Source organism: Acartia tonsa, chromosome 3 (genome assembly GCF_053477335.1).
Source record: "Acartia tonsa isolate MP-2025a chromosome 3, ASM5347733v1, whole genome shotgun sequence".
In the NCBI taxonomy this organism is placed as follows: domain Eukaryota; kingdom Metazoa; phylum Arthropoda; class Copepoda; order Calanoida; family Acartiidae; genus Acartia; species Acartia tonsa.
In genome coordinates, this window is record NC_137262.1 from 54,595,549 (window position 1) to 54,623,378 (window position 27,830).

The 27,830-nt window shown below is 31.6% G+C and overlaps 1 protein-coding gene across 1 annotated transcript; it reads left to right on the plus strand.

Moving 5' to 3' along the window:
- The first annotated feature begins 5,076 nt into the window (after window positions 1-5,076).
- Window positions 5,077-26,365, plus strand: LOC145314589 (uncharacterized). Its single transcript, XM_080154572.1, has 2 exons — window positions 5,077-6,109; window positions 23,225-26,365. Exons 1-2 carry the CDS (start codon window positions 5,450-5,452, stop codon window positions 25,793-25,795), a joined length of 3,231 nt encoding a protein of 1,076 aa, XP_080010698.1. The 5' UTR covers window positions 5,077-5,449; the 3' UTR covers window positions 25,796-26,365.
- The last annotated feature ends 1,465 nt before the right edge of the window (window positions 26,366-27,830 follow it).

Here is a 27,830-nt window from a genome sequence, read left to right on the forward strand (position 1 = left end):
AGGGTGATAAATTTAATTTTTCAACTCTATCATGACTTAACTTAACTCTTGACTAGATTTGATTGACTTACCTCTATAGTTTAAATTTTGTAACTATTGAAATCAAATATTTCAAAATATTGAAAAAAACAATTAAAAGGGAAACAAATTTAAATAAGATTTACTTCTTACATTTTTAAACAACCATATATTTAAAAAAAAACCAAAAAATAAAGTTTTTTCTAAAAAGTAAGAGACATTTAGCGGCGAAAATTTTAACTATATAAGGTAGAAAATTGTTACAATCCATTTAAAATGTGCATTGAAAAGTGAATAAACACAATTTTATACACAGGGAGGGAGGGGACTTTGGGCTGTTTTTTACACTAGTCCCCAAAGTCTTAGTATTGTTTGTTTGCTTAACAACTTTGGGTACTTTTATTGAATTTTCATTAGATGGTTCACAACTTGAATATCATTTACTTGATAGTTTGTTCTTCCAGTAGGAGGGGAGGGGTGGGGTAAAATGGGTTCTTTGTTTGTTCTTTTAGCCAGCTACAAGTTTCACTTTATTAAAGTACATGATAATCTGGTGTAAAATCCATTTAATAATAACCCATTATATAATACTAGCAGTTACGCCCCTAGAATCTTGTGGCTCTGTATTTAAAGGGGAGAGAAAAAGCCTAAAACCTTCCCAAAACTTAAAATAGAATAGCATAAAACCAATCTAAGACTTAAAATAAAAAAGCCTAAAACCATCACAAGACAAATATTAGGCTTACCTGAAATAGAAAGCCTGATCAGTAGTTATTGAGATCTTAAGTTTCAGAACATAAAGCCTTACTACTTTATATAATAGAATTCTTCTTTTATATTTCTCTATGTACATATATCTTTTTAAAAGCGAAGCTTTTCTATAATTAGTGTCAGTCCGTACGTCCGTCCGTACGTAACAGATAGCTTTTTATGTTAATTTAGGCAAGTTATAATGGTCCCATTGATTTTAAACTTTTCAAAATGATACCTGCGGAGGTACGATTTAGAAAGCGTAGCAACTCTATAATCGTTACCAGAATGTCCGTATGTCCATTTTAAACATTGTGATTTTTAACTTTTTTAACAACAAATATTTATGTTATATAATCATCGGATAGATATGATTTTTTTAGTACTGATTCCTATTACAATAAGGTACCAAGATTTCAAGCAAAGCAATTCTGTAATCAAGTCCTAAAAATGCCAGTATGTCCTTAAACAGAATTCTGTATTTTAATAAGTTTTGCAACAAATATACATATATTTTTTCAAAACTTTTATATTTCTATTTTGTAAATAAAGTTCTGACACTCTATAAGGGTTAATGTTCGTCTGTCCTACCGTTTCAGAGCTTAGCTTTTATGGCTGTTGTCATCCTTGTTATTATTCACTTGCAGCAGGGGCGTCCAAGCTTTTTTATTTGGGGGGGTAAAATTTTGAAAATACAAATTTTGGGGGGGGGTAATCTTTATTTTATAGAGGTATTTTTTTTTGGGGGGGGGGGTAAAAATTGAAAATCCAAAATTTTGGGGGTGACCCCCAAATTCATTTTGGGGGGGTAATCACCCCATTGCCACCCCCCCCTTGGACGTCTATGTGCCCCCCTTTTAGTGTAATAAGGCGACATAAAAATAGCCTCTACCATCTAGGGGCTTAAATCTAAAAATAAGATAGCATAAAACCATCACAGGACCTATGTGAACCTTCCCTTAAAAGGAGAATTCAATCAGTTCAGTAGTCTATGTAATCTCAAGCTTTAGGCAAAAAAATTGTTACTACTTTATATAATAAGATTAAGAGTCTTTCCAGGTTGTTCTTAGTATAGGTAGAATTTTTTTGTATTATGAAAATTATACAAAACATAAATAAGTACTATTGTATTATTTTTTTGTAATTTTGTACAGTCCATTTTTGTACTTAGAAAAAACCAAGAAACAAAATTGAAATTGTAGAGTTAGACAATATTTATAAAAAAAAAATTTCTAAAAAGTGAAAGACACCTAGCAACAAAAATTTGAACTATATCAGGTAGAATTTGTTTTTATTATGAAAATTATACAAAATATACAAAAGTACTATTGTATTATTTTTTGTAATTTTGTACTGTCCTTTTTTTTGGCTAAGTCCCTTAATCTTTTTCTTGTACATGTTGTATCAATTTTGTCTACAATAGTACTTTTATGTTTCATAGTAACATATTTAATTTTTGTATATGTTGTACACTTTTTCAATTATCAGGCTAAGTCCCAAAATTTTTTACTTAAAAAAAAATTTGTACTCAAAAATAAAATTAAAATTGTAGAATTAAACAATTTTTTTGTCAAATTCTAAATTTTTTTTTATGTTCAAAAAATGTTTTCAAAAATATTTCCTAAGTCCTCAGTTTTGGAACTTATCAAAATTTAGGTTATTGTATGTTTTTGGTTGTCCAATTGTATTCATTTTTAAAATTTTGTTAGAGTCAAAATATTGGAATATGGGAACATATTTTTGAAATATACTATCATACAAATAAAATTAACCAATAAATACTATGTTCATTTTTAGGCAACATCCTAAAATTTGGACTTAGCCAAATTTCCAAAACTTTGTACTATTGTATAAAAAAATTAATATAATAAGCATGAAACAAAAAACTGTTTTAAATCCACAAATTATAACCTAATTATTTTTGTTACTTTAGTATACATATTAAAATATTCAGTAAAGTAAAAAATGTTTGGACTCAGCCAAATTTTTGAAATAAATACTATTGTACAAAAAATGAATACAAGATATACAATCAGGAAAATGGTATTAGTATGAAAATAAAAAAAAAGTGTACAACATATACAAAAAAAAATATACTAATTTATAAAAAAAAAAAAGTACTATTGTATACAAAATTGATACAACATGTACAAGGGGACTTTGCCAAAAAAAAATTACTGTACAAAATTTTAAAAAAATTGATACAATAGTACTTTTGTATGTTTTGTATAATTTTTATAATACAAAAAAAAAATTCTACCTATACTAAGAACAACCTGGGCTTCTAAGAAAAAATACCACCCCTCAAAAAATTATAAGATAATATAGGCGGTTTAAGCAATATACCACCCAATTTCAAGATGCTTTGGTTGAAGGAATAAATAAACGTCTTTTTTGGCCATTATCTCGTTGAGAAGATTATCTCCTTTACTTTCATTTTTTTCCCTTCTTTCAGTTTCGTGCCGTGACTCTTTATTTATTAATTAGACTTATGTGAAGCTTCCCTAAAATATAGAACTCAATCGGTTCAGTAGTTATCGAAATCTTAAGCGACAAACAAAAAAACCTTACTATTTTATACAATAGGATGCTTGTACATATACTTTATATAAGACAGAAAAACAAACCATCATTTAATCATTTAATTTCAAAAACTATAACTTTTATTGAGTAACCTTGAGATAAAAGCCTAAAACAGGCCAATCCATACAACCTATATTTACCAAGGGTTGATTTCTGCTTTTTTAACACAAGGGTTGGGACTAGAACCCACTGATTCAGGGGTTGAAACACATCATTTTCTTTGAAATCAACAGCTGCTACCATCTGCCCAATAATGGACCAATGAGAGGTCGTGTCTGGTAGTGTATCAACCAATGAGAGGCGAGCATTTGAGCAGGTGCCAAATTAAGTGTTTACAGTGGACTTTGAGATCAAATCTCCCCTCCCCCCACTCCCCCTTCCCTCTATATTTAGTTATACCCTTTTTTTAAATAGTGTTTTCTCAAAACTACCATAAAGAAATTTTTTAATAAAAGATTATGGCCTTACGAAGAGCAGAAAAAAAACTTTTAGTAACAACAAATTAATATATTATCAACTTTGTCAAATATATCCTTCTTTGATGAAAAGTGGCTAATAATTCTAGGTTTTGCTAAATTACATGGGCACCGTTTTAACCCCTCATATTTGTAACTTACTTTTCCTACTTCGAAGGATATTCTACTTAACTTCTTTTGTTAAAGGTTAGGTTTTGACAGGGATATGAGGAATAAGACAATCGATGATTTTATTCAAATCCCTTTTCAGGAAAAACATTTAAATCATTGATTGAAAAGTTTGACACTGGAAGTTTTTACCAACCAATCAAAATGTAATAAAAGTACCCTAAGTTTTTACGCCAAATAATGAAAAAAAATGTTCTTTACAAACTTTGGGTACCAATATAAATTACAATCCATCGTGCCCTCAGTCTTTTAAATTTCTTTAAAAAATACAAAACTGAAAAAATAAGTACTTTATAGGCAGTAAGAGAAGAACCTAAGTAATTATCAAATTGTCATAAATCAAACTAATGCCTTATATACTTTTGTGTTGGATTTTCAGTAGAACATTTGACCTACAAAATTTTATATACTTATAGTTTTTTTTATCCAAATTGGTTGCATTTCGCTTTTCTCCTTAGAAATAGTATTCTTTTCTTCGTAATTTTCCTTTAGGTCCTAAATGATAAAAAGGGCACTTAGGGCTAACAAAGCTGGTTTTAATCTTCTATTTCATATTTTTGTTTTGTTTTAATATCCACGAAAAACTACTTATTTTAACAACTTTGATATCCAACCAAAATAATAATTATTTTTTCTCCTGTTGACTACTGGACCTAACCACAAAACAACCCCCTCCTCCAAAATTCTACATTATGGGGGGGGGGGGGACTGAACTGAATTGTATTAGACTAATATTTTGACCGATCCTATCATTTTAGGTTTGTAAAAGAACTCTAAATATAAATTAACACTTATGTGTGATTTTGTTTGAAAATTATATGTAAAAACATTTTTTCCGTATAATAAATTTGAAAATTGTATAAACCATTAAAATTTGGTCTGTCTAATAAAACTCTATTTAAAAAAAAACAGATGACTACTACTACTACTTCTTCTTCTAGGGTTAAGGGGGAGGGGGGGGGGGGTTACTAAAAAGGGAATGGGTGATGTAAAAGGAAGAAAGGATTAAGAACAAAGGGGGTGAAATCATTATAAAGGGGGAAGAAAGCAGGGGAAGGGGACTGGAACCAAATGACACCTTGTCAAACAACCTCAGTTGACCTGTACAGCGATCAGTTTATCATTTGGGGTCAAGCGAGACACATGTCAGATCAAATTTATGTATTATTTATTTGTACTTAATTAAAAGTACGTGATTCTAATTTGTTGACTTTAAAGTGATTTTGGTATTGTGAAAAATCATTAGAAAACTCCAAAAAGGCGCGAAATTTAAAACTGTGAAAAAATCGCCTAAAAACTCTTAAGAAAGCGCTCCTTAATGGTATAATAAAACTATAATCTGAATATGTGTGATTTTCATTATATTCCCTCTTCTTCCTATTGATTCAAGGGGAAGTGTGTGTGTGTATCTATCTATCACACACCGTGTAGAGAGAGAGAGAGAGAGCGACAAAATGCCTTCCCGTGCCCCCTGTCCGAACGCTACGGGAGCGTCTACTACGTACACCTCCTTTAGTTTCGGAAAACACACCACTGTGAACACACCAGTAAACCACACAAAATCAGCCAGCATTTTAAGTGAATCAAAAATACAATCGCCTTTTACAAAAAGTGACCCAAAACGCCGCAGCCTAAAGGCGGTACGGTTTGCAGAAAATACCAAAAAATCTGAGGATTTATGTGACACGGCGGCCGATGACGTTTTTGCAGATGATTGCGATCAAAATTTTGTGAACGAACGGTTGGAAATGTCTGCGGCTGACGTTATGGCGATTGACAGGTTGTACGCCACCGTTCAACGCAAACGGCAAAGTCCAGTGAAAGATGTGCAGCCGTCCAAAATGATCCCGCAAGTGCCGTTAAACATTCAGCCCGTCGGCGGCTGTTACAGCCTAAATAACGATGTGATCATGCGCCACCAAAATGTGCAGCAACGCCGGGTTTTTAATAGTGCCACCGCCGTGCTATACAACAGCGGCGGTATGGCGGCCGCAGATTATATGTGCGCCAGCGATGATGAGCGCGGCTTTCGGCCGTACACGCGGAAAACTGGTCTCGAGAGTGCGGCCAAACATTTCCGACAGAACACGGATCTTTGGATTAGCGAATTTAAGGTGAGATAATGCATAATATTAGGCAATTGAGTTAAATTAAAGTATCCAAAAACTGTTTAGGACAGTTTTATGTCTATTAATGTTACTCTTTAAAATTGTTTGAATTGACAATAAGCATCATTTCATTAACATTTTATAATACAATATACATATGTCAAAACCTAAGCTGGCCAAATCTTTTCATTTATCTTAAATTTTTATATTTGATTGCTCTAAATGTCATTTGTCAATGTATCTAAAGGGAAATGGGAAGGATAGGGGTATCTAGCAAGGAAGCAGGATTTTAATTTTCTTCAACTTCCCATAATTTTAGCTATCTATCTATCCCATCCTTGCTATAAATCTATCTATCCTAGTTTGAAAAATGATTAAATTCAACTATTTCCCATATAATTCTAGCGCTACTTAAAATTTATGGTCATTATAATATAATTTGTCACTTTTAACAAGAATGGCAACATCCAAAATAGCAAAGCTCATTAGATATACATTTCAGAAGCTTATACCTTATACAGCAGTCGAGTGAATCATTGAAAATAGCATTGTAATTATTGGACAGACTTATATTTCAATTATAAAGTAGCTTTGCTTCTAATAAAATAGAAATAAAAGTTTTATATTTTATCATAATTTTAGAAAGCTAAAATTTTAAATAGTTAGTTAGGCTTGATAAGATTTAAACATTTTTATTTCGCAATCTTATTTCATAGTTATGAATTTGTTTAGGCTAATTTTTTGACAATTTATCATTTAATGAAATTATTTAATTTCTATCCAAAAAAAAACCAAGTCACTAATGAACTAATTTAAATTAATATCGATTGACAATTTTTTTATAACATTTTTTCTAAATATAAGGTTTTTTTTACAAATGTCATTTTTAAATATTTCGACATGCAATTAAAATTACGTAATTATATAATTAACAGTATTTTTGGATTTCTAATTTTAGGAGCGAAGCTATTTTAGAAATTGAGCCTGTAGTCCCCAAAGTGTTTACAATAACATAATAACATTTATCTCATATTAACTTTGGGACTCAAGTGAATTTTGATTGGTTGGCTCATTAAGTTGAGTGTTCATACGTTTCAACCGCTCATTTTAATCTGCTTAAGGGGAAATTTTGATATCATAATTGGGGATGTACATCAATTTATCGTCCATTGTCTCATTTCCTTTTATTGCTGTGCCAATCATGGATATGACTGTTATTTTTTTTAAATTAACAAAGGGGCATAAATATATATTTTAATACAATTTAATTTAAAACAGATGTTTTTTTGGGACATTAACGGATTTTTAGGGGCTGATTTTAAAGGTTTTTTTATGAGAATTTGAAATATTTGTCAATTTTAAAATTTCCAATATTTTTGGGGTGAAATTTAATATATATTTTTGACTAAAAAACATTTAAAATATCTTATTTCATAGAAAAATTTGATTAATTTGATACATTTCATATCAGATCAATCATAGTAGTGTTTAGAATTTCATGTTTTTCATACCTCATTTAATAATAATTAAAATTAGAATTTTGTAATCACATTAAAGTTCATATTACGCTTTGAATATTCAAACTTGATCATAAAATATAAAATAGATTTTCGAAAACAAGGTTGCGTGATTTTCAAAGAATTTTTAAAGAATATTTTATCTATAAATCATTATTATAATGATAAATGAGCTACTTTTGGCAGCTAACATATAAAACTAATATACAATTGTGACAAATTATAAAACTTTCTTAGTTAAATCATGGACAGGGAAAGATTTTCACAAGAAAAAAGTGATTAAGATATAAAAAAAATACTTTAGTATTTTTTAGTCAGATAAAAAAATTTCTTAAACATCATATAAATTTTTGACCGTCATATAAAAATTATTTTGTTGAATATTTATACCTTTTCAGTGATATAATGATCATATGATATCTCATTAATTACTACTTTTGCGGTTTCTTAATGGATTTATTATGTTCTACATTTAAAAGGTTTGATTTTCATAAAATTCTAAGATAAATTACTTGTTTGTTATCTGAAAAATAAGCTACGACATTTTACAAAGTTAGACATCCATTATTTAGCTTAAAAGTTGGACTAAAAATATTTTTGATTGATTGCTAGAAGTTTTAGAATCAAAACTTTTCACAGAAAATCCTCTGAAATATAAACACTGCATTTTAACTTCTGGAAAGATTTTAGTTGATTTTTTCTTTCTTATAAAAAGATTAGAGGCGTAGCAATTTAAGTGTAAAGGTATGTCCAACGGCCTGCCACTCTTTTATTGGTAAAATTAAAGTGTCGTTAACTCTACATGCTTTTTAGAAATCTGTTTCTCAAAAATTATAGCTGCGCTTTTTATGGACCAAATTATCCTTAGTTTTATTTACTTTAAGAGACCTTGATATTGTTCAAAATTCCAAGATTTTTGCAAAATTTTCAAACCTTGACAATTTTTTTTTGATGTTGATGGGTGGGCTTATTAAGTTATTTGGCTACCTATAAAATCATAGCATGGGTATTTTTAGACATCATTTTTGGCTAGTAATGTGTGCTATTTATTTTAACAAGGATGATTACATCCATAAAGAGCAATATATATTCCACATTTATTTATGAGTTTTAAACAATAAATAAAGTACCTATTCTATGAAATGTAATAGGTAGTGTTTTATTGATTTCATTATACCTACCCAAACTGATAGATGAAATGTTAACGCTGTGCTACTTTTTATGTTTTAACTTTGGAGAAGCTTCGCTCCATAGGAAAAAATTGTAGAATGTGTATCAAATCTTGATAATATTATAATGAAAGAATAGCTCCCCATGTGTTAATGCGAAATTCTGGCTAAAAAGGGAGAGGTCATTTTCTAGTAAATCCCGTAAAGGTGTGTGTTATAAGGCCTAAAAATAGTAGTAGAACGATAAGGTGCTCTAGATATATGTATTCCCTATTGAATAGAACAATAGGGAAATTTTTTTTTTTTTTTTGATAACCGTACCTGGATTATCTAAAAAAAATACGAAATTTCTATCAAACGCTTTGTTTGGCTCAAACTGACAAAAATTAAAAAAAAATATAATTATAATAATAATGTTTTCTATAGGTACAAGGTAAAGGTTAAGAACAATCTATACCATTAAACAAAGGAAGAAGTCATTCTTTACAGGTTGATTTATTATAATTATATTTTTTTTTATTTGTGTCAGTTTGAGCCAAACAAAGCGTTTGATAGAAATTTCAGATATTCCAGGTACGGTTATCAAAAAAAAAAAAAAAAATTTCTTCCCTATTGTTCTATTCAATAGGAAATACAAATATATAGAGCACCTTATCGTTCTACTACTATTTTTAGGCCTTATAACACACACCTTTACGGGATTTACTAGAAAATGACCTCTCCCTTTGCTTCAATTTGCCACATACACGAATAAGTATAAGTTTTCTATTAAAGATAATTGTAAAACATAACAGTCAATGATTAAAGATTAAATGAGTGACTAAGAAGAAACTAATTCTGTCTGTCTATCTGTCTGCATGTCTGTCTGTATGTATGTCCTACTATTTGTTTTTCTTTTATATTTGTCTCTACCCGTGATTGTGGGGAGATATTTGCAATTTGTGATGTGAATTAGCGTGACCTGGATTTCGCTTTCCTTTTTTTTTCATTTTCCAGAGCAAACGCAAATACGCAAAAACAAGGACACTAGTTGTTGAAAAGTAGCGCAGCTACTTAAATAATTATCTACTTAATTTGTGTAGGTAAACAGTTTCCTAAATATATGACATTTTTGTACGGACAGACGTGAGGACATACAGACTCTGGTTATAGAATAGCTCTGCTGCCAAAAAAACTACACTGGCCCAATAAACTCATAAAATCGCACACACACTCAAACACAATACATCGTAGTATAGCAAGGGCCAGGATAACTCAATTTCACTCCAAGACCTTTTTTCTGCACTATCTAAAATATTGGCCATAAAAGTGCAGAACAATTAGGCACAAATTATAACAATAGCAAGGAATGCTAGGTACATAACTAGCGAATCTATATGTATTTATTATCAAGGAGGAATGGGGCATTGGGCTGTTTATTACACTAGTCCCCAAAGTCCTTTATAGAGTTGCTTTATACTAATTATAAATGAATGAATAAAGAGCTGTATTTTTCAGTTAGTTAAAAATATTTTTAAGCATATGTACATAAATGTAGAGGGCAGATGCATATATTTGAATTAAAGCCTTATTTTCAAAAACGACGCTATCCAATTTCGCCTTTTTGGTTCGCGGGATAAGGGTTCTTAAGGAACATATTAACAGTTTTAGCTATTTATCGCATCTTATTGTAGACAGCTTTCCGTGGAAATGAAAATTAAAGAATATAGAATTAAAACCAGTTTTGTTAGTCACGAGGGGTCGACAAAACTGGTATTAATCTTATGTTTTTTTTATTCGTTAAAAATTGTCTAAAATTCGATGCTATACATGATTTTCCAGTATGGCTTAGAACCGGTTATAATCTAACGGATATAATCGGTTTCCAAAGCCACGCTGGAAAGATATTTTATTGAAATATTCCATTAATGTTATTATGTTTCCCTGTCCTTCGGTTTTATGTGTGTTTGTATGCTAAGTTGTGTTTAAGTCCCAATTTTTTCCACTTCAGCGCATTTAAATCAAAAATGGAATTGGAACAAAACATAATTTTAGACCAAAATTTGCACTTTCCAATTTAATTTAATTCTAATTTTATTCAAATTACTTCCTAAACAAAAATTTACTACTTATTAAAAATACTTTTTAGAGTTTATTAAACAGAAAAAAATGCTTTGGTTATTTTTTTAGTAAAATTTAAAAAAAATAGACAATTAACTACTGAAGGGGGAGGGGTTTTAAATAAATTACGGGGGATTGGGTTGGTCAAACAGGGGCAAATCCCTCCCACACCCCACCCTCCTTCATCTATTGTCCCGCTTGATAACAATGACAGATGCAAGATCTATATTTTAATCTCTGCCTCTACCCCTATATTTTCATAATTTTAGAATTAATCTTTTTATCTAGACTTTATTTTTAGAACAAGAGGGCTTTGTCAGCATATTACAGTATTTATAAAATAAATTGAATAATATATACATTGCTCAAGTTTATTTGCTTTCAAACTAGGACGTTCTTTTCCATAAGTAGCGCAAGGATAACTGCAGTTTTTGAAATTAAGGAAGTATTACCGTACAAACAGACTATCTATATAGAAGCTTCGCTACTAAAAACCCTAAATATTTAAAGAAATTGATTAGAAGACTTAATCAACGGATAAGGAAATGTAAAGAAAGGGATAAAATAAGGATTCTTGAACTAAAAGGATTTTATGTATTGAAGAATTTTAAAATTCATGGGAAGGAAGGATTTAAACTGAAGATTGTCATCTTAATACGGTCAATATTTCAAATATAAAACAGATTATACATAATTTAGGATATATGTGAGAGATTTTATTTCTTAAAATCAATTTTAATATTATAATTTAGGTGTTATGGTGGGGAAATCTTAAAACCGCAATTAATAATCAATCCAAATACCACTTGAATATTTGCTAAGTGCTAATAAATTCCTTAAAATTCATTAGAATATTTTATAAAGATAATAAAATGAAACTATAGCCCACGTTTTCTTCATTAACAATGGTAAAAAAATGATAAAAGTTTTTCTGATAAAAAGTTAATGAGTTTTTTCTACACTTCTAAAACTAGGTTAAAAGTTTTTGTTAAAAATGGGGAGAGAGAAAAGATAAAAATAAAATAAATAATGGGTAGTGGGACAAAGTGTCTCAAAAATCAGCCATGTGACGTCATAGAAATGAGGGAGATGAGAGGAGAAGTGGGAAAGAAAACCCCTTAAAAAGAGATGGATAATACCTCATTTTTATGACGTAACATGGCTGATTTTTTAGATACTTTGTCCCGTCTCAATAATAGTAAATAAATTGGACATTATTAAAAATATTTTTAAAGAGAAGAAAGTAAATATGAAAAAAAAATTGAAAAAGTCTTTAGCTTGTTTTATAGAGTAATAGTCAGTGTTTATAAAATTATGTTTTGTAATAAAACTTTTTGCCAATCCAAAATGTCACAAAACATTTATAAAGACCAACCTGTCATCTTTTTACAAATCAATTAATATTTTTTGCCCATACCATGTTGATTCTAAATTCAGCTTGTGTATTCACTGTTTTATTGGTAATACCTGCCAAAATTTTACTTGTTCTCTTATATTGTCATTATTGTATAAACATTACAGAAGATTTATTTAATTCCGTACAACAAAAAGTTTAGGAAATAAATACTATAAGAAGAGAAAAGGACAATTTTCTCATTTCCTATTTGCTGGTCAATCTGTTTTGTTCTAGTTTGTTGACACCAGGGACTAAAGGATAGGTCAGTTGTTGATATATTAATCTTTCCCTTGATTTCATAAGTTCATATCGTTGTAAACTTATAAAAAGTAGCTAAGGAAACAGTATAAAATGAAGCTTAACATTATCATTCTTAGAATTTTAGGGAAGATTAATCTATTCCCCATTGTCCTATCCCTGTATCCCTGAGTATTTGAGACAAATATATTTCCTGGTTTTCTACTAAATTGCTTCTAAAATTAGATACAGAGAAAACAAAGGGTTCCTTAGAACAGGGAACTGTTTATGAAAAAGAAGATTGTTGGTCTTTAAATATTTTTTAAAATCTTAAAATACTTTGATCCAAAAAAATGTCATATTTGTTGATTTATTGGCAATATTTAATTCCAATTGCTTCGAAACTTAATAAAATAAATATAATATTTGAGATTAGTTATTACTGTTCTAAATTATAGCAATCAAGCTATGAAAAGCAAAGTACTATAGGAAGAAATTTATATCTATAAATCTATCACCTCTGACCCAATTCTTACAAAAGCTGTATCAGCTCTTGAAAGATAAGAATTTCTATTGAATTACAGATTTGATGATTCTTAGATAACTCTTTCACACATATATTAACAAGGACAATTCTATTATATTTAGTACAACAATAGAAAAGTAAAGTTTTATACAGTATAAGTTAAAACAATTTTAGGCAAATTAAAGAAAAACACTGACATAAAAAAAAATTGTGTTAGTGTTTAGACGGATGGACGTACAGCAAGATCCTGGTTAAAGAGTAGCTACGCTATACTTTAAATCCTCTAGCATACACTTACATAATTAAAATCTCACATATATTTGTATAATTATATGTTTTAGTATTTGAATAATTGGATTTTGGGTTCGAGTCTACATTCTTGTGGTATCTTAAGAAATGTGAACAATTAATGGATTTAAATTTCGTGGATAAAACGTTCATAAACTTTTATCTAATATAGTATCAGCGATCTTATTAAGCAATGATTTTTCTTAAACGAGAACGCCATATACTCAAAATAATTGTAAATCTACCATTTCAATATTTTGTATCAAGTTTTTTAAATGTTAATTCCATATATTGTATATCAATTATAATCTTGGGGCTTCCTTTGAATAGGCCAAGACATTCCTTGGGTTTCTATTGTATACATAACATTGAGAAAGTTTGGGGTTGTGGGGGGGAAAGGATATGAATAGGGGAGTGTGTAATTTTAATTAATTACGGGTCTAACAAATCTTAAGACAATGATTCTTAACATTTTGTTACCCTTGCAAATGATGAACAATTTTGGGCATTATTTTTGTGTTTTTTCTCTTACTATTGGTTGTAACAATGATAAAATAACATAAAATAGCTAGTATGAAAGCATTTCCATGCATAATATGATAACTTTTATCAAATATAATTACCATTAAACATTAACAAAACATTAGGGACTAGTATTGTTCCCCAAAAAAGATTATATAACACTTTTCTTCAGGGAAGCTTTAAAAAAAGCCAAAAATCATCCTTTTTTATTATACTCTATCTATTACAAAATGTAAGTCATATTTATTGGGGTAAAATAGCGCGGGTAAAATCCCAAACATAAGATCTGTCACGCTTTCCAAAAAGATACATTGTTTCCGAGAAGAAAAGGGTTATGATTGTAATGACAGTAAAAAAACGCGCGAACGATTTCATAAAAAAGTTCACGAAATGATTTTCAAAGTAAATTAAAAGTTTAATTTCTTTTTTAAGTTTCGAAAATCTGTAATTTAAAGTTGTTTGAATAAATTTCAAGTGTCATTTCTAAAAACTTATTTAAAGATTTTAATGATTTGACACAATTTTTAATGATTTTAAAATTTGGTCAAAAAAGATTCTGTTATGATTTATGTTATTTTAACTGTGTTGCCTTGAGATATATTAAAATCCTTATATTTAACCAATCTAAGATTAAAATGTTGATTTAGAATTATTCTAAAAACGCAGCATAACATTGTTAACCTTGGAATTTGGTGCCAGAAATTTTGGTAGTTATTCAATTTTGATCAGGACATTAGTTTTGTGTTTAGGAGCGCAGCTAATCTTTAAGTAAGTCGGTCTGTCAATCACTTTTATAGTTAATGAAAAACAAAGAAGTAAGAAAAGTTGAATTTATTCTGTTTAAATTAAGCGACGGTATGAAGAAAGGATAATCATTATCCTGTTATACAAAGTAGTAACCTTTTTTCGTCTGTAGCGAATGACATCGCTTATCATTGAACCGATATGGTTCTCCTTTACAATGAAGCTTCTTATAAGTCCAGGGAAGGTTTTTAACTATTTCGGGAGAGGGTACCACCACCCTCCCAAATATACCCCCTAAAAAGTTTTTTTTAGATTTTATTTTTTTTTTTAAATTTAATTGAAAATTACCTTATATGCCCCAAGGGGCTTCTAGGGGCGTAGTTTATTAGATAAGAGTTAAATTATATATACAGCTTAAAAAGTCGACGTATGTTTTGAACATAATTTTCCTTGTTAAAATTCAAATTTTAAGAAAAATATAAGGAAGCAAATATTGTTTAAAACATGATTGATTAGGTATTAGGTAATTATTAGATAATGTGCAAAATAAATCTTTTAATTTATTTGATTTTTAAGCTTCAATGGTTATGTAAAAAATATCAAAATTCAATAGAATTATTATTTCATAAAAATACATGATAACATCAGTACTTTTCATATTTAAACAGTCATTTTTAATGCGAAAAAGGGAGAGGTCATTTTCTAGTAAATCCCGTAAAGGTGTGTGTTATAAGGCCTAAAAATAGTAGTAGAACGATAAGGTGCTCTAGATATATGTATTCCCTATTGAATAGAACAATAGGGAAATTTTTTTTTTTTTTTGATAACCGTACCTGGATTATCTAAAAAAAATACGAAATTTCTGTCAAACGCTTTGTTTGGCTCAAACTGACCAAAATTAAAAAAAATATAATTATAATAATAATGTTTTCTATAGGTACAAGGTAAAGGTTAAGAACAATCTATACCATTAAACAAAGGAAGAAGTCATTCTTTACAGGTTGATTTATTATAATTATATTTTTTTTATTTGTGTCAGTTTGAGCCAAACAAAGCGTTTGATAGAAATTTCAGATATTCCAGGTACGGTTATCAAAAAAAAAAAAAAAAATTTCTTCCCTATTGTTCTATTCAATAGGAAATACAAATATATAGAGCACCTTATCGTTCTACTACTATTTTTAGGCCTTATAACACACACCTTTACGGGATTTACTAGAAAATGACCTCTCCCTTTGTCATTTTATCTTTTTTACACATTTTGCATTTTTTATTGCTAAATTTTCACCTGTTTTTACATCATTTTTAAACAAGATTTGCAAAAATATTAATATAATTCGTGGCAAGTATATTAGGAATACAAAAAGCATTTGACGGCTGAACATTTATTTTAAGTTCTATAAATTGGGGTATTTTTCAGAGAGTGAGTGGACAATGGGCTGGTTATTGCATTAGTTCCCAAAGTCTTATATCAATGTTTTCTTATTTGTTAGGTCAACAACTTTGGGGACATTTTCTTGATTTTGAATGGTTGGTTTATTAAGTTAAATATTCAAACGTTTCAACCACTAATTGTAGTTTACAGAAAGGATAATTTTGTGTATAATGATTGGGGATATACATCTATTTTTCGGCCATTGTACTATCTTTTTAGATTCTTAGGTATTTTTTGCCTAGTTTATATGCGGCAGTTGTCCCACATTTCTTGGAACACCCTGCTTGTACCTTATTATTATTATTATTAGGGATGGGAATCCGTCGAATTTTTGGGCCGGATTCGGATTCCGGATTTTGAAGGAATCCGTCAAAAAAAGTGACGGATTCTTGCGGATTCCGGATTCTTATTTTTGGCGGATTCCGGATTCGGATTCCGGATTCTAGCAGTATTTTAAAAGGCCGTCCGTCACAGAGGGATAGCTTTTTTCGTTAATTTATCACTATGTTACTTGGTTGAAGCCTTGATTTGTTTAAAGTGTTAACTTCCAGCATAACTAAAACATTTACATCACATTAGTAAATTTAAAAATTTAAGTGCTACGTATGTCCTAAAAATGTGCTTGGTATTTTCTAACCTATTTAAATTAAATTTAGCCTACCAATTTAGAATCCGGAATCCGCTATAAAAAACGTATTCCGGATCCGGATTCGGATTCCAAAATTGGCCGAAAATTGGGCGGATTCCGGATTCGGATTCCGGATCCGGATTCCCATCACTAATTATTATTATATGATGATAATTTTGATTAGACAAAGAAAAAGCATATGTTATATGTTATTATTATTATTTATTTACCAGTAATATGTAAATAATAATGATTAATAGCAAATGTTATCAAAAATGGGATAAATTTTCCAAAAATATGAAAAATATACAAAAATATCAAAAACGGCTGAATATCAGCTGTTCGCTAATAATACCTAATTATCAGGAGATTTTTTAAAAATCTATTTGATTTTTAGAATAAATTAATGGACATACTGCCATGTTCTATATAAATAGATTGTTTTTCAAAAAAATTGTCCCATCCCTGATTGCAGATTAAGAGCGTATAGAAAGCAACGGGTGGCTTTTATAATGTTTTCAAATATGTATGCACATTAGATTTGAAAATTAGACTAATCATACAAATTTTAGCAGTTATTCAATTTTGTATTCTTATTTAGAGGCTATTTGTGTCATTATATGAAGATAAAGATTATGGGCTGCTTGCGTTTACATCCGTCCGTCCGTCCGTTTTAGCCACTTAAAACAATATTAATGTTGGTATCTAAGTAAACTCTAAAATGCTCTATCTAAGTATAACTCTATTATGGCTGGAACTACAAAAGAAAGAGCAGATGTGCTTATGTGAGTATGTACATCAATTCTTCAATAATAATACCCTTCTCATTTATGTTAAACTTTGAAAACTTAGAGTAATCACCACTAAACTAATATTTGAAGCTTCTCATAGGTCCTGAGATGGTTTTAGGCTATTTTATTTTTATAAAAAAAAGTCTGGGCATGGTTTTAGGTTTTTTTCTGCCCTTTCTTATCCCTTCGAATATAGAACCCCTAGATGCTAGGTGTGAATCCGCTAGTCAAAATAAATTGTTATATTTCGTATCTAAAAATAGTTTATCTTTGATTAAAAACAAAAATTCATATTAAAATTCTACATGAATATACATATTTATTAAACATAGGCGTATATGAAACAAGAATAATTTGGTCCAAAGTAACAGCATAACATAGCAAAACAAAATTGAACTGATAGATTCTCATAGGTCCTTGGAAGGTTTATATCTATTTTAGGGGAGGGTACCACCACTCTCCCTAGAGTAATCGCCCATGGAAAAAATATACGGATTATTATGGTCATAAAGTAGCTTCGCTACTAAAAATGCTATATTCATAGACGTATAAAAAGATATTAAGCAGTTAACACATATTCACGCTTGTTATATAAATATGTAGATAATATAGTAAGATAGATTGCTTAGAACATTTAGCACATATGCTCACTGTGTTTCCCTGTTAAGCCTAGTTTTTGTTGACATGATATTTCATTTATTGTCGACTTCTTTAAAATAAGATCGATATACCTACATGTTCTATAGCTTAGATAAATGTCAAATACTTTGGGATTTCGATATAATACCAGCTGAAACGTTTAACATGTCTCGCATTTAAGACATATGCGTGCTATAGTGTTACTATTTAACAATAGTATGATGGATTACCTACGAATATGGCTACACCTATCTCTACTACCAGCTTCCTAGCTATGCAGATGCAGTTGTATGTAGCATCTTTACGAGCATCTTTTTCCCGCATTTGATTAATTAGGCAGTTATCACGGGCGTTTGGATGTATGTCATATTCTAGTTTTAGGGTAGCTTCGCTAATAAGAGCAGAAAAGTAGAGAGACATACATACTTTGTTAATTAAGTTATGCCTGACTTAATATTCATCAATATAGCCATCAATCTGTCATTACACACAATTTTATGTATATGCCAGGGTTCTAAAGGTATAAGACAATGGCCGATAAATTGTTGTACATCCCCAATGATGATACAAAATATTGACCCCTCTCTAGATTACAATTAGTAGTTGAATGAAATTTTTGGAAACATAACTTAATGAACAAACCGATCAAATTTTTTAAAAAGTTCCCAAAGTTGTTAAGCCAACGAATAAGAAAATGTTATTATAAAACTTTAGGGACTGGTGTAATTTTTAGCCCAATATCTCCTCCCTGTGTACATGTACATTCAAATAATAGTTTATTATTATATTTTCAATTTATTGAATTGTAAATTTATTATTGAAATAGAAAGTTTTTATTGTTACATTCAAAAGGGAAAATCAATTTTATTGATCAAGTCGTTTCGTCTATGTTAATTTAAATAATTAAAATTAGACAACCCTTTTAATTTAAATTTATGTTGACTGTTTAAATTAAATTTAATCTTTTGATAATGTTTTTATCAAGCAACGTTGTTATTTTAAAATTTCTTTATCTGCTATAAAATGTATATATTAGTGTATTTAGAATGAAAAGCTATTATCGCGAATATAAGTCTGTCAATTTTGATAGCTTTCAGACCCCTTTTTTGTACAGCTCAATATGGAAGATATATTTCATTATTAGTTTTGCAGCTACTCTTTAACTACATATAATTTGTTAGCAGTATGTCCTATATATTACCACTGCAACTTTAATGATTTTTGACAAAATTTCACAAAAATTTTGATGGATTTTTATTACCGCGCTCACTATGGTTATTATTGAATTTTAATAAAAAAACCTACTTTTTATATACGTTTATAAATAGTATAATAGGTCTAAAATTAGAATCAATTTTGCAATAAATAAGTAATTAAAAAGTGTTAAATGATATAAAACAGACTTTAAAAATGTGAATTTTTTTTCCAAAGTGCAAGTACGCTATCATCTCCTTATAATGAAACAGGATGTTTTTATTCTCTGTAAAACATACACCCATATGCTGATTGAAAAAAGGAACACTGACAAAAATACTTTAAAATTTCTATTTAAAGAAGAAATTATTGTAATTTTATGGATATTGCAATGGAATAAAATTCTTTTGGTTTCAATTTTTTCGGCAGTCAAAGTTTTTATTTGTTGTTAAAGCATCATGTAAGTTTCATCAATAAGAAAATAATAAACTATGGAAAACCCCCCATGAATTTTTACTGAGAAGCCTTATCCCTACCCCTTAGTGAAAGCCTGAAAACAAAATAAGCAATTTCTTTTGGTTGATTCTTACACCAGCCCCTCCCAACAAAAGTTTCTCTCCCCTCTTTATTCTTATCCTTACCAAATTATTTAATTCCTACTTCTTTGTTTTGTTTGTCTTCTATCCATCTTTCTTTCTATCTACCCTTCAAGTTTATCAATCTATGTAACAGTCTATCCATCTATTCTTATGGTCTATCAGTCTATCAAAGTTTTATTTGTATTGTCAGAATTTGCTCTAAAAGTTTGCTCCAATTAAGAATGGTTCAGTTAAAATTCTTTATACTGCGGGGAAAACTATTCTTATAAATAAATAATTTTAACCCAAAATGTCTGCCATTACAAAATGGAAAATATTATAGTTTTACTAAAAATGACTCCCCCAAAACTCCATATGGTTTAATTTACTGAGGGGAAGGGAAAAGTCTTCGGAAGGTGGAGTTATTTGTAATTGAAAGGGGAGGAAATATTCATACGTGTATGTGTGTGTGTGTGTGTGAGTGTGTGTATGTGTGTGTGAGTGTGTGTATTGTATGTGTGTGTGTGTGTGTGTGTGAGTGCATATTTGTTATTGTGTTCGTGTTAGTACCTCGTCTTGGGGTATGTGTCAATCTCTTATAAACCACTCAACAATTTATGCCCCAAATTTTTAAGGAATTACAATAAATATTCAGAAAAGAATTACGGGGAGGGGGGGGGGGGGGGCGGATTTATTGTAAAGATTAGAAACCAATTTCCCTTCCCCTTTTTTCTTAACCATAGAAAATTTAGAATTGTGTTTTGTTGTAAAAGGACCAAATTTTTGTACAAAAGAGGTTGAGATTATGTTTCACTTTGGGTCAGATTACATTTTTTTTAATCTTTGTGAAGTTGGTGGCTGGTGGTGGTTTTCAGGGATAAAAAGGGATAAGACAATGGACGATAAATTGGTGTTCATCCCCAATAATGATACACAAAATTCTGTAGATTACAATTAGTGGTTTCAACTTATTCAACAAACCAATCAAAATTTCATTGAAGTCCCCTAAGCTGTTAAGCCAACAAATTAGGAAACATTATTATAAAACTTTGAGGACTAGTGTAATAAACAGCTCAATGTCCCCTCCCTCCCTTGGTAGTAATATAATGTGCTGCCGAGTGGAAAAATGCAAAAAAAAACTGTATGCATATATGCTTAACTTTAAAAAATACACTAACAAGCAAAAATAAACAAGATTATATAAGCATTTTAGATGAAAAAGTATTTAGTTTTAAAACTGTATAAAACACTAAATAAGATTTATTTAACATTATCAATATTAAATTTTAGATAGATAGATAGATACATGTAAGGACAAATATACTAATGTTAAACACCCTTATATTATGTTGTAATTTCAAATTTGTATTCAAAGACTGATTTTAAATGAAAGGGTGTATCTTTATATATGTCTTGATGTAGTCTATGATTTTGTCCTATGTATGTATGTATGTTATATATTTTAATGTGATGTAGGGCAAAATGTTTCAATCAAAACAGATAATTGTTAAATCACAAAATAGTTTTTAAAATTATTAGGCTATTTTTTTAATGTTGTAACAACTTAATAAGCATGTTTTAGTTTCCACGAATATTTTTTTAAAATCATGAAATTGATACCAGTATTGTTATCCCGAGCCTTCGGCTCTTTGGTGTTAACAAAACTGGTTTTAATATTATGCTTTATTTTAATATCTACAAAAAGCTGTCTTTAATACTATGCGATAAACTATAATTATTGCTAAAATGCATTAACACCATAGGCGTATAAATATGTAACAAAATCAAAAATATTGATAACCATATGAACATCATGAAAATTTTAAATTGAGGTATTGTCATTTACATACAGATGGACAGACACCCTGTTATTCAAAACTGCATAGCGCGATTTTAATCGATTTTTAATGCATTTAATGCTTGGAGGTCATAAATATTACTATAGTAAATAAATATTTTATTTAAAAAAGCCGACAAAAATAAAAATAAATTAATCTAATGAACTAATAAAGATCTTAGAAAAGAAATGGGCGGTGATTTTTATTGTTTTAAAAAATGGGAGGAGCTGATTAGATTTACAAACAAACTACCTTATAATAATTTATTCTACCGGGTCTTTATCTATTTTGTGAAAAGAACAAAGAAAAATATGTTTAGGTTTATAAAAGCAAAGTATTTTCACATTTAAAGCCTGTCTGTCTATCTGTTAAATCTAAAAAGCGTAGCTAGTATACAAAAAATAACTTTGATTCTGTATGTTTTATTTTAATATCTTCTAATTATCAAGCCATGACTTTATGGATATTATCATCTTTGTCTCTTCCTAAATCCAAAAGCCAAATTTTAAATATTTGCATGATAATTAAAATTTGATTTCACTATATTTAAACATTTCCTTGTTCCTGGATTTTTGGCGTCAACGATTTGCTTCATTGGGTTCAGATTATTTGTCAAAGTTGATCAATTTGCTTTTAGTTATAGAGTAGCTTTGCTATAGAAATATTGTAATTAAAGAACAATCATATTTATTAGTAGCACAGCAATAACAAACTAACAGTATTTTTCTTCAAAATAATAATTGAAGAATAAGAAAAAATACAAAAAAATACCAATAAGACTCTAGTACTCTTTGATTCAGTAATGAACAAAAAAAGTAACTTATTTTAACAGATGGACGTACAGACAACCCTTGTTATATATCAGCTGCGCTACAAGAGTCCATTTATAAATTCGAAAAGTTGACACACAAGAACAATTAAAAATGATAAATATTTTCTTAACAACTATTTCTTTTATAGTAAAAATTTCTACGAAATTATTTAAGATGATTCTTCATAAATATTATACAAAAGAAGTGTTTATAAATAAGGAAAGCGAATAAAAATGCTTTGAAAAAAAGTTCAAATTGTTTTATTAAGTGGCTTTTTATTCCGGGAGGCAGGGAACATTTGGATGTTTATTACGTTGTTTTATTCGTTGGCTTAACAACTTTAAAGACTTTTATTGAATTTTGATTGGTTGGTTCATGATGTGTTAAGTGTCCGAACGTATCAACTTCTAATAGTAATCTTCTACAGAAGGGGTAATTTTGTGTAATATCATTAGAGAGGTGCTACCTATGAACTTACTTAAAAGTATTATTATCAGTTTTATAACTTGTTTTAGCATAACCTGTCTATGTTCAAGTTTTCTCTTTGTTAGTAAATCTAAAAATGGTTATGATTACCAAATGTAAAAACAAAGCCTTGTCTTTTTGCTACTTATAAAAAATCGAAGAAAACATTGAAATAAAGAACAAGCCAAGCAAGGATTTAAATATTTTATTTTTTCATGTTTAACAATTTATTTTTGTTTCAGGGCGAGATTGGACCCGAGATCCAGGAGCGGCAGATGCAAGTGCTGGAGGCGAGGTACGGCGGCCGGTACACTGCCCACAGAGCTGCCACCATTATCCAGCGGGCCTGGCGCCAGTATGTTCTCAGCCTGCAGTTCTCCAAGATGCTGCGCATGGCCAAAAGTGTTGAAAATGTATCGAATGGGCAGGGAAAGCGGAGAAGTTTGTTTGTCAGTGATGATCCTGATCTGACTAATTCTGAAATAGAACTGAACATTAACTACGACGACATTTCCAACTCGAACAGCCCGGCTGCCCGCCATATTAACTCCAGAAAGGGCGGGAAAAAGCCAGTGCCAGTCCACAGGTCATCCAGCCTCAAGGATCACCGCAGGTCCGGATCATGGAGCGGTTTTGAGCCAATTGAACGCAGCCAAGAGGATGGTTGTCCCTGTAAGAATGATAGTCACAATGAACACAACTCCCCTGGAAGGCCAAAAACAGCCGTGGACATTCAGAACAAGTTGAACCAGGCTAAAGATGAATCTTCCAAACAGGCCAACACATCTTTTGGTCCCCCATCCCCAGTCACTTCACCAGTTCCACCTTGCCCACCGTTGAAGGGTCTGGACTTTTATCCTGACCACCCAATGGCAGAACCAGCATATTTGGCGCGTGATTCCTTGTACTGCTCTGTGAGGCGGCCCAGGCGTATGCCGCCCCGGCCACCACAACGCACAGTCTCATTCTTGGCCGAGTCTCAACAGTTGAACGGCGGTGAACATGTACACAGACCCATTTCCATTTCTGACTCAGTATTACCACGTCCTGGCATGGACAGGTATGTGTCCCGGGTGCCAGAGCTGCCTGTACAGCATGAAATTTCTAGTCCTGATCACTGCACCACCAACCACCATGTGCAGATGAGAAACAAACAGATGAGTAAATCTTCCCTGCCCCCACCACCTCCCTACATCCCACCTCCATCCCTTACAACCCCCCGCGGGGGTGGAGTTGAAGGTGGAAAGCCCGCCAAAAGTCATCTAAACAAAGACCTTGGTGAACGCCTGCCCTGTGATAGTGTGTCCTCCATTGACAGCGGCTTCAGATCCAGCTGTTCTGAGAGCACGTCCTCCACCGAGAACGAGTCGGTGCCAACGTCGCCGAGCCAGGCCTTCACAGAGATCCCGGAGGATCCGTACAGCTACTGGGTGAGCTCCCCCAACTACCTGACTGCTAGTCCCGACACGTCATACACACAGGCAACTGTAGCGCAGTCAAGATATGCGCCACCGCCAATGCAGCCAGGCGCCAGCGGTCATGGCTCCAACTGCTGCTGTGAGAAGCGCGCCAACCAGCAGCAACAAATTTATGAATCCTACCAGGATGTTCAATCCATGACTGGATCAATGACCGGACGGCCGTTGCCAGATCATTTCTACGCTGATTCGGTCAACCACAGGCAGTGTTCAGCTGCTGAGGCGGCCAAAAAGAAGACTGTCCGCATTCAGCTGCCAGAATCTGGGGCTAAGGAGCAGCCACAGCCAAATTTATCCCACACTGATGATGAGACTGTAAGAAGGAGGAATTACAGGGTTGGCCTCAATTTATTCAACATTAATCCAGAACAGGGGATTGTATACCTGGCAAAGCATGACTTTATTGATCTCAACCCGCCAGCCATTGCTAAATTTCTGATGGGCCGCAAGGGCTTGTCCAAAAAGATGATTGGTGAGTATATCTGTAACCTGCAGAAGCCGTTCAACCTGGCTGTTCTACACTGCATGGTCTATGAGATGGATTTCACAGGCCTGCACATTGATATTGCCCTGCGCCAGCTGCTGTCCGAGATACATAGCCCTGGGGAGGCGCAAAAGATTGAAAAAATGGTGGAAATGTTCTCTAGAAGATATATTGAATGTAATCAAATGTTTGTGAGTGGATTCAAATCTCCCGACACCATTTTTATTTTGTCCTATGCTATGGTTTTGCTAAATACTGACCTACACAATAAATCCATTAAGCCTGAGCGAAAAATGAAGCAAGAGGACTTTCTGCGGAACCTGCGGGCAATTGACGCGGGCGCGGACGTTGATGCGGATATGCTGAAAGGAATCTATGACCGCATTAAGGCCAATGAATTTAAGGAGGGTCCTGATCATGTGTCACAGGTATCCAAGGTTCAGGATACAATTACTGGCAGCAAACGGCCCAAGCTGAACTCTACCTGGCGCCGGCTGGTTTGCTTCTGCCGTGTGTCAGAGGTTGCAGACATGCATAAGAAAGACAAGAAGGATTCTCACCAACGCGGAATTTTCTTATTCAACGACATGCTCATTGTAACGAAAAGTGAGAAAAACCGCAAGAAGCAGGTGCACCAGTTCAGAACCTGTTTGTCGCTGGCAGGATTGAGGGTGACCATGTTCAGGACACAGCAGCACCAGTATGGCGTCCAGCTACAGTCCAAGCACACCAGCAAGGTAGCTGCAACCTTTGCCTGCAGGTCCTACAACGACCAGCAGCGGTTTGTCGCCGACCTTCAGGAGAGCATTGCTGAGGTGGAGGAGATGGAGAGAGCTAGATTGTTCTGCTAATAAAATGGCGGATTTTTCCCGCCAAAAAGTTATAAAAAAATGGCGGGAAATTTCAGTGAAGACCAAAAGAAATTTATGAATGATGTCATGTTTTACATGACCACAAAGACAAACTTTCATTTTTTTAAAGCAAGCCAGTGATTTATTTCTATGTGTGTATGTATAATTTATGTCTTAATGCATATGCGGATAGCTAGATAGATAATTGTGGGAGGATAGCTAGAATGATAGCTAGCTAGTGTGTGTGTGGATGGCCCGGTGACAAGTGAAAACAAGTGTATTATGTATGACACGCAACAAGACAGACAATATTTTTTAACTTGGCACTGTCATACTAGATACTCCATCCAAACATATTCGCTACAGACAGACCAACAGACAGACACACAGACATTGTGTGTCTTGTTTCAGCCCACACTTACACACACAAACTAAAATTATTCATCATGGTTACAAAGAAATGATGCCAATATTAAATTTGTCAGTTTTAAAAATATTAAATGAATGCTTTATGTTGATTTTATTATAGAAAATTATATTATATTCAAATAAATTTTGTTCTATTTGAAATTTTGATTTTGTTAATGGTATTTAAAGCGTAGCTACTCTTTAACTAGGTTTGTCGTCATTTATTGATTCTTATGCCATAAAAACAAGGATAACTGAGTCCATTAGGTTTAATAGAAGAAAAACAGTAAATTGTAGTACAGTAAAGCTTTATACACGTTCTTAAACATTGAAGATTCGCTATTTTATGTGCTAATCGTTATAAAAATACTTATTTTGAATTACAAATTACATAAGCGAAAGAGTAAAAACTGCGCCGAAACTGTTGACATTACAAACCAATAAACAATGGATAATTGATAATATACTTGGATATTATGACAAGGGAAAAATTAGGTTGCTAACATGTAATAATTTAATGGTCAGTTCGTTCATCCAGAAGGATAGTATGGGGTAAAGGGGGTAGATGTGAGGTATTGTTATTTTAGCCAACTACGAGTTTCACTATATTAGAGTTAATGATAATCTGGTGTAAGATTCAAGTAATAATTATCCATTCCAAAAAAAAAACAGATATGTTATGGAATTAGAGCATAGTAGTAGGATGTATGTGTGAGTGTTAATAACAGTAAAACTTTAAATGAAATGTCTGTCTGTACCGAAGGATCTCGCTAACCGTTGAACCAATATGGTTCTCCTTTACAATGTAGCTAGGGGGGAATTTTTTTTCTTTTTAAATAATAAAAAATGGGAGGGGTAGGATCGAATTCAACCCCAACCCTTCAAGTACCCCTAGGGACGTAACTGCTTATAAAGCTTATTGTAATTAGTTCTTTTAGAATTTAAAAACCGCCAAGAAGCAAGAAATTGGTTATGTTCAACTTATACTGGATTCGCCCGTAGCCTTTAGCGGAGGGAGAGGAAATGAGGTTATAACCATCCCAATATATTTTAGAAGATTAAAAAGTACAACCAATTTGGGCCACTACACTGTAATTCATAAAAAAAATAACTTTTCTCTTTGACTTAAATTAAAAAGAATTTTCTGGCCTTTCTAAAACTAATAAGTCTAACGCCGAAATACAAATTCTTTTCTTGGCAACTCTAGAATTATTCAATATGTTAAGGCGGTTTTTATGTATAATAGAATCGGACTATCACAATGAGATTTCGGTTGTGGGGAATCTGGTAGGTCCACGCATTACCTGCATGATCAAATATCTCATGATTTTTAGTTCTTAATTTCTGACGACTTTTTATACAGTTTTGTACTGTGGGAGGCGTAGTGAAACAAGTAAGTTGGGGGGGAAAGTACCAATTAAACGGTGTGCGGTCATTTCCGCATATTATCACATCAGCATATTGTTTCTTCATCAATACACAAAAGCAAATTATATTAGAGGGGTATACAGTAGTGGATCTAAAGAGATACTACAATGGCCGATAAATTAATATACATCCCCGGCCCTATGATGATACTTAGAATAACCCCTTCTGTAGATTAAAATTTGTGATTGAAAAGTGTGAA